This window comes from Neovison vison, chromosome 10 (genome assembly GCF_020171115.1).
Source record: "Neovison vison isolate M4711 chromosome 10, ASM_NN_V1, whole genome shotgun sequence".
In the NCBI taxonomy this organism is placed as follows: domain Eukaryota; kingdom Metazoa; phylum Chordata; class Mammalia; order Carnivora; family Mustelidae; genus Neogale; species Neogale vison.
Genome location: NC_058100.1, coordinates 5,475,347 through 5,482,966, shown reverse-complemented (window position 1 = coordinate 5,482,966; position 7,620 = coordinate 5,475,347). Strand labels below are relative to the sequence as shown.

The 7,620-nt window shown below is 61.2% G+C and overlaps 1 protein-coding gene and 1 long non-coding RNA gene across 2 annotated transcripts; one reads left to right on the top strand and one right to left on the bottom strand.

Moving 5' to 3' along the window:
• Positions 1-7: 7 nt before the first annotated feature.
• Positions 8-1,801, bottom strand: KLHDC9 (kelch domain containing 9). The gene is made up of 4 exons (XM_044266713.1): positions 1,284-1,801; positions 829-988; positions 539-737; positions 8-284 (listed from the first exon to the last, which is right to left on the bottom strand). Exons 1-4 carry the CDS (start codon positions 1,799-1,801, stop codon positions 118-120), a joined length of 1,044 nt encoding a protein of 347 aa, XP_044122648.1. The 3' UTR covers positions 8-117.
• A 2,848-nt stretch (positions 1,802-4,649) lies between these two features.
• LOC122918366 lies at positions 4,650-6,829 on the top strand. Its single transcript, XR_006386589.1, has 2 exons — positions 4,650-4,759; positions 6,643-6,829. It is a non-coding gene; the product is annotated as an uncharacterized LOC122918366 (long non-coding RNA).
• The last annotated feature ends 791 nt before the right edge of the window (positions 6,830-7,620 follow it).

Here is a 7,620-nt window from a genome sequence, read left to right as displayed (position 1 = left end):
ACAAATGTTGACTCTCAGGTTGAAATTTAATAAGCATTTGAAGTGAGGCAGATAGCTCTGGGGATGATGCTTTATGAGTTTGCCACAAAGCAGAGGCTCGTGTCTTGGCACTGCTCTTTAGATAAATAGGTCCAGGACGCAAACCTGTGGCCTCGGTGTCCTGCCGTCCTCACCAAAACCCCCAACCAGGTAAAGCTGATCGTTCCAAAGGCAGGTCCGATGGCCCACACGTTTGAGCCCGTGGTCTGCACTGGGGAAGTGGAACCACAGAGAAGGGGACTTGCCTGTTGGGTAAGAAAGTGCTCATTGAGGTCGCAGCATTTTGGCACCGTGGGGCTTCTGCTCCTCAAGACCGAAGGTTTGCCCGTTTTTTCCCTCACTTGATTGTGGGCCTCCTCTAAGTTTAATACGCTGTGTATTCCTTTATCTTGCCAGTTAATTTTTGCTCCTCCCTACTCCACCCATCCTTTTGGCGCCTGCAGGTTCTCCCGGGCTCCCACCTCCCCACCTTTTGCCCCCCTCCACCAGCGCCCCTCACGGGTGTCATAGACGTAGAGGTCATTGCAGATGGTGTCTCTGGCCCTGGTCAGAGTTTCTCCACCAAACAGTACAGCGAAGGGCCCCACCACAGAGCATGAGTGATGCCGCAGGCCCCGGGGCCCCCGCCGGGAGCCCTGCCCGGTGCTCACAAGCCTGGCAAGCTGTTCCATCAAACGGGGGGCTGCGGGTGGTTCCTCCTTCGGGGAGAAAGAAGGGGTTGGCTGGAGGGATTTGGGCCTCGCCATTTTGGCCCCTTTCCACCCTCAGCAACATCTGAGCAGATACTACCTTAATTTTCCCCTGACCCCAGTGCCCTGCTACTTCTGGTTCCGCGGAATTGCAGCCCCCAAAGAGAAGCAGCTGGTGAGCTGGGGGATGCCCCGAGGTCGGGAGCAGGGCAGCGCAGTGACCCGAGCGGGAGGCCGTGTGGCAGCCCTCTTCCTTATAGCTGTGGGTGTGCAGAAGTTCGGGCCTGAGTTGGGTTGTCCGAACGAGAGGAGGGCTGTCCTGCCGGTTCCCTTGGCCTCTCTGGTGGCAAGCGCGGAAAGGAGGCCGGGACGCAGCTGTGGGTAGAGGAGAGGAGGGGACACCCGCAGGGAGTGCGCTCCGCTCTCCCCGTCAGGGTGGATGCGGGGGAAGGGAGGTCAGGATGCGGAGAGGGTGCCCGAGCTCCCGCCGAGCCTTCGCTTTTCTTGAGCAGAGATGCAGGGCGGGTGACACGTTTGGGGCAGCGGGGGCCGTACCAGTAGGTGCGGGCGCCGGGGTCCAGCCTCAGCGTGTAGATGCTTCCGTAGCGGCGCTGAGTGCGGGTCCCGCCCTCCCGGCCCGCCACCCGCAGCTCTCGGTCCGAGACGCGGGTGCAGGTGTGGCTGCTGAGGCCGGCGGGGGGCCGGCTGCCGGGGGCCGCGCTCCACGCCTCCCACACTCCGCGCTCCGTGTCCAGGGCGGCCACCGTGGCCAGGCGGCGCGCCCCGTCCCAGCCGCCCACCACGCAGAGCCAGCGGCCGCCCACGGGCGCCGCGTCATGGTGGCTGCGCCGCGGGCAGCCCCGGGCGCCCAGCTGCACGGCCTGTCCCGCGGCCGGGTCGAAGACCACCGTGTCGCCGCTCGGCTCTGTCGCCCCCCCGCCCGGGAGGCCCCCCACCAGGTAAAAGCGGCCCTGCAGCTCAGTGCACGAGTGGAAGGCTCTCGCCAGCAGCGCGTCCCGAGCCACCGGCCGCCAGGTCCAGCCCGCACCCCCCGGGGACCCCGCCAGCGCCATGCCGCCCCCACCCCCCCACCCCGGGACGCGGGGTCCCTGGCTCCCCGCCGCCCCGTGGTCGCCCAGCAACCGCCGCCGCACCGGCAGCGCGACCGCTGCAAAGTGAAGGTCGCAAAGCACGGGTTACCGTGGAGACCGGAGACCCGGGTAGCTGCGGGAGGGCGCCGGCCGCTGGGCGAGGTCCGGGACAATCCTGGAAGACTGTCAGCCGCCGGCGGTCGGAGCGCGGCCGGGTCCCCCGCGGGACTGCTGCGTTATCAGAGCTGCGAGCTGATCGGAGGTGCAGGCGGGGCTCTGCAGGGGCGAGAGCGACACTGGCTTCTAACCGCACCTGCGCTCCCCAGGGAGGAGGGCGAGGGCGAGGCCGCGGACGGCCGGGCGTTGGCCTGGGAGTCAGGAGACTTGGGTTCTGGTCCCGGCCGTGCACCCGACTCTCAGGATGAGTCTCTCTAGGCCGCCTCCGCGTTCTCACTGTCCCCGTGCTGTGGGCTGCGTGTCGCCGGGTCTCTCGGAAGCCGGTCCCTGCCCGCGCCGCTGCGGGAGCAGCCGCTCCGCTCTGGCCGCTAGGGGGCGCCGGAGCCCGCCTCTTGGGGCGCGACGTCGCGTGCGCGGGGTTGGCCGGCGGGTGAGGGAGGATGCGCCAGCCTCGGAGAACTCACTCCTGCGTCCTGGGGAGAATCTTTCCCGATCTCCGCTCGCCTCTTAGGCCCACGCAACGCAAGGACACTGAAGTGCGGTGGCATCTGGAACTGGAGATGAAGGGCCGGTGCCCCTCCCCGGCGTCTCCCTCTAATTCCAGCCAGTCCCTGAGCCTCTTCCCAGCTCTGTCCCTCCGGGAGGACCCAGTGAGGAACGGAGAGGCCCAGAGCCAAGCCCACTAAATCTGGCTGCAGACAGGTTTCTCCTCCGCAGAAACAGTGTGGGGCAGAAGCAGAACGCGTGTCCCCAGCGCCGGGCTGCGGACGGGAGGCTGGCTGCTGCTTCTACCTTTGGTTTCTGTGCATCAGCTCATTCCCCATCATGCCCCAGGATGCAGGCATCGAGAGTTTCCCGGCTGCAGTGGGCCGGACATGGAATTCGGGGGTCTGATGGCACAGGCCTCTGACCCTAGCTTCTGGCCCTCAGAGAAAACAGCACGGACAGAGTATGGGCAGGAAGGGACAGAGACTGGAAGGTCACAATACCTGTTTCTGACCTGTCCCTGAAGCCGAGACCCCATAAGAGCTTTGAAAGTCGCTGCCCGTTCATTTCCAGACTTTCCGGGGTCTGCGGGGTCTAACAGAGAGGGTCCTCAGTTTTCCCAGATCATGGGAACAAAATCTCTAAAAAAATCACCAACTTTTTTTTTTTAAGTTTTATTTATTATTTGAGAGAGAGAGAGAGAGAGAGAGAACATGAGTGAGGCAAGGGGCAGAGGGCAAGGGAGAGAGGCGATCGGAACTGAGGGCAGAGGCAGAGCCTGACACAGGCCTCCCTCTCAGGACCTTCTGATCATGACCTGAGCCCAAACCAGGAGTCAGATGCATGAAGCCACCCAGGTGCCTCCCAGACCCCCAACTTACAATGTCCCTGACTGAAACCTGAGAGCCAGCCAGCCTCCTAACAGCCCAACTGAAATCTGTCACGCTCCTAGGATTTAGGCAACGAGTTGCCTGGGGGGCGGCCCTTGGTGGCCTATATGCCCATTTTGCCAGGCTCATTTCCTTCCCTTTTTCCCCTCAAAGCTTTTATTTTTTAAAGTAACCTCTATACCCAACCTGGGGCTCGGACCCACAACCCCAAGATCAACAGTCACTGCTCCACTGACCGAGCCAGCCAGATGCCCCGGGGAACAGACTCATTTTCTGCCTCTACTGAGTAGAACAGGGAACTCCCCACCCCAGGGGCCTTTCCAGCTTCTCCCTCACAGCTGCTGTTCCTCCTCCGGGTTTCCACTCTGACTCTGCGGCTGAGGCCGTTAGCACTTCGCTTGCACATAGAGCCTGCACCTCACACAGTCTTTGGCTGCTCCCCACCCCCACTCCCAGTCCCATCTAGTGTCTTAGAGGCCTTTATCCATGACAGAGACCTGCCCGTCACTCCTCCCCTGCCTCCTCCATCACTCCTCCCCTGCCTCCTCCACGTTGGTCGGAGTCAAGCCCGTATCTTGGAGGAGGCAGAAAAGAAACCAGGGGAAAGTGAGAGAGGGAAGAACAAGACAAAAAAAAGGAAAGTTGGGCTGCCTTTGCCGGACGTCTACTTTACACCCGGAGCGGCATCTGGAGCGGTCGTTGATGGCTCTGTCCGCGCTCCAGGAAGGAAGCGCCATTCAGATAAAGTGAAGGGGAGCCCTGAGAGGGGACTGTGTGAGAACAGAAGGGCCCCTCCTTTTCTGGCCCTGCTTCCCCTGCTAATAACATCCAGGGACAGCCTCTGTGCGGGAGAGGGGGCTGGCGGCAGATCGTCCTCACGGTCTCCCCGTCCTGACAGGGTCCTCTGCGTTTGGCCTCAGGTGGCTGTTTCTGGTGAGCGAGGGAGCCTACCGCCCAGCTTCCCAGGCTCTGACGTCGGTCCCAGCCCCAGATCACCACCTGCTCGCCCCAGTCCTTCACAGAACTCTGACTCTGTTTTCTCCTTCCCTGAACTTCGCCCAGACCCTGGATCCGTGCCCGGTTCTCAGCACCGTTCAGGGAGATGCTCTCCAGACTCCAACCCTTCTGCCTGTGTCGTCCCCCCAACCGCCCCTTCCTCCCTTGTCCTCTGACTTTCTGTGTTTTTCCCCAGCTCATTCTGGCCAGTGGACTGCCTGGCCCCATGCCTTCTTGGCCCTAACTCTAGCTCTTTGCTCTTAGTTCAGCCAGAATAAGGACAGGGATGAACAGAAGGACAGAGGGATGGCTAGGAAAAGAGATGACGAGAGGCCAGGTCCAGAGGGCTCGTCTGAGCTGCGATGTGCGCAGGAAGGAGTGCCAGAGAAAGGTGGGTGGTGAGCGGAAGGGGTAAGGGGGGGAGGGGGGCAATCAGGAGATTAGAGGACGGTGGAGGGGCGCTAAGAATGGGGAAAAACCTGAATTGCTAAGGGACTTGGCGAATCTGAGTAGGTAAATGTCACTGGGTCCCTGTGGAGCGGTTGAAATGGAGAGCAGAAGAGGGAAGCAGGAGGAAGGGGCAGCAGTGGGCAAGGAGGCAGTCAGAAATTTCTCTTTAGGTCTTCCTAGCTCTGTTTCAGACTTTGTCTCAGCGTCTTTGTCTCTTTGAGTTACCCTCCTCGTTCCTTCGTGTCTGTCTCCTTCTCCCCCACTCCTTTCTTCCTCTGTGTCTGCTTGTATCCCTGTGCATCCCTGTGTATCCCTGTGCATCCCTGTGCCCTAGATCTGCCCCTTGCCAGTTCTACTTTTGTGTTTCTCTCTCTGAGTCTGCCCTTCTCTCTCTCTCTCTCTCTCTCTCTGTCCTGGTTAACAGAGCCAACTGTCTGACTTTGCTTTGGAACCTTGCAGGAGTGGCCAGGCGTCTCCCCTTTGGCTGTGTTGTAGACTGTGGACTGTCCCCGGGCACAGTCTTAGGGCATGGGTTCCTGACGAGGACTGAGTGAGCTACAGTGTACGGGCCCTTTCGGGGGAGTAGGACTGACCCACAAGAGACCTTAGAGCAGGGAGGCCCGGGCCCAGAGGGAAGCAGGCTGGCAGGGGGAGTTAGACCCGCCTCTGCTCCTCTACCCTCTCCTTCTAGTTCATGGACCAGTGCCTCTGGATCTTGCAAACTATCACAGGAAGGAACTCTGTTTCTTGCTCCCTAGCCCTTCCTTTTTTTTTTTTAAACGCTACTTCTAGCATTGAAAGTGAAATAGTCTCAGAAAGGCTTCAGGGTGATGCTGGAGGGCAGGGACCAGGGCTGTCTGCAAGGTGAGGCCTGTGGTGCCTCTTGGGTGTGGGCGGTTGCTCGGAGGGGAGTCAGAGGCCTGCCCCTGCTTCGGCCGCAGACCTGGACATCTCCCAGCCTCGCTGTCGCGGGGCTGCAAACAGGTGGGGTTGCAGCCCAGTCTCCAAGGGCAGTGGGAGTGAGGCCTTGGGGGTGTCTGGGGACTAGGAGAACGGGTCCCCGCTTCCCGGGGTCTGGGTCTTGGAGGGGAGAGCAGGACGGACCTTGGGTTCATGAGACCGGCAGGCGGGCGTTCCGGGCCACGCAGAAGGAAGATACACCAACACACTTCAAAAGAAAATCTGCCCTCAAATTTCGGGAGTCCCCAGTTCCTCCCCCATTCCACTGGTGTCGCCCTCCCCCTCTCTGTCTCTCAGCCTCGGTCAGGCCCGCTCCCCCCAGACCTCCCCTCCAGGAACGCTTGCCTTTGCCCTCAGGGCCTTCCCCACTCTTGAAGAAGCTCCCAGCCCTTCCAGGCTCCCCACAGCCCTGGGCCTCCTGGACTCCGCAGCCGCCCTGCCACCCGCACTGCCTGGTCCCAAGTTGAGGCTGGATTGTAGCGCCTGGGCAGGCTTGCTTCGCCCCGGGGGCGGGGGCGGCTGAGTCGGGAGTGACAGGAGCGCAGGCGGGTGGCCAGGAAGTGGCTCAGGCTGTCTGGTTGGCAGAGACAGCAGACCCGCTGCGTCCGAGCCGAGCGTTTGGAAGAGGGTTTGGATGAGCGGGAGAAGCGCCAAAGGCCTGGAGCTTCCCGAAGGCGCCCCTGGAGGTGTGGCGCCCCTGGTGGTGTGGGCTCTGCGAGCCGGCTGGCCCCTGGGGGCTGCCTCCCTGTTTCCCAGCAGGTGGGCTTCCTGGGAGGAGCCTGGCACCTTCTGTGGTTGGGGTGGAGACTGGGAGAGCGCAGGGGGGCCCAGCTTGGGGTCCTCACTAGAAGCCTTTCTCACCAGGCTCCCAGGACGCTGCCTGACTCCTTGATGCTGTATCTCCTGCCGCTGCTGTCACCGCTGGGAAGACTGATTTCCATGAGGGCTCCCTCTCTTGTCCTAGACCCGTCATGACCTATTTCTGGAGCCTTCTAAAAGTGCCAGGCCATCCAGAGACCCAGGGTCAAAGAATAAAAGCATCTCTCTCTTACTCCAGGCCCCCGTCCTTGAGTTCATATGTACTTGCAGGTGCCTGGGGAGCCCGTGGAGTGAGAGCAGGGAGGAGGGGATTCTGCACCCCATCCCAGAAGGAATGGGGCCCACATGTGCCTTTTGCTGAGCCATGTCCCCCGGTGGGTCACTCCAGCTGGAGACCTCTTTAGGAACAAGCAACTCCAGCCCCCTGAGCTCCAAGGGAGTTGGGAGGCAACCAGGAAGTGTGGCTGCCGGGAAGGAATGGGGCCGGGGACTAGGCTTCACGGAGCCTGCAGCCTGGGGAGATAGGAACAGCGCAGCACGTGTTGAACGGAAGCTTCAGATGAAATCTCTTGGAAAACAGGATGCCACTGTCCTAACATGGGCACCGTGATGCGCCAGCCCCAGGGGGCAAACATGTTTTCCAGGGGAGGAAAAGCTGCCGGAACCTGTTCTCTGTATGGGATCTCTGCATGTGGGGGGCATCCTCGGAAGGAGGAGAAGCAAGCTTTAAGCTTGAAACAGCCTTGGTCCTGGGGGACAGCATCAGTTCCCACGTCCGCAATCTCCACTACAGTGTCCATCAGCACGCCCAAACCCTTTCTCTACAACCCGGAGAGACCGAGGCAATGAGCAGATCAGAGACGGCTTCCTATGACACGGAGAAACAAAGCTAGATAGACATGGGTCACAGACCTTTTGTCCCCACTGGGGGGACACTCTGATTTATAATCCACTCTCCTCTCTCCCAAAGCCTGAGCGTCTCCCCCCACCCCGTCCGGCCCCCCAAGCCTCCGACTCTTCTCT

Coding starts and splice junctions, on each gene's coding strand:
- KLHDC9 (XM_044266713.1), bottom strand. CDS start 1,801: ATGGCGCTGGCGGGGTCCCCGGGGGGTGCGGGCTGGACCTGGCGGCCG. Junction 989..1,283: donor CCCGGCGCCCGCACCTACTG/GTACGGCCCCCG, acceptor GCACACCCACAG/CTATAAGGAAGAGGGCTGCC. Junction 285..538: donor CCTCTACGTCTATGACACCC/GTGAGGGGCGCT, acceptor CTTACCCAACAG/GCAAGTCCCCTTCTCTGTGG.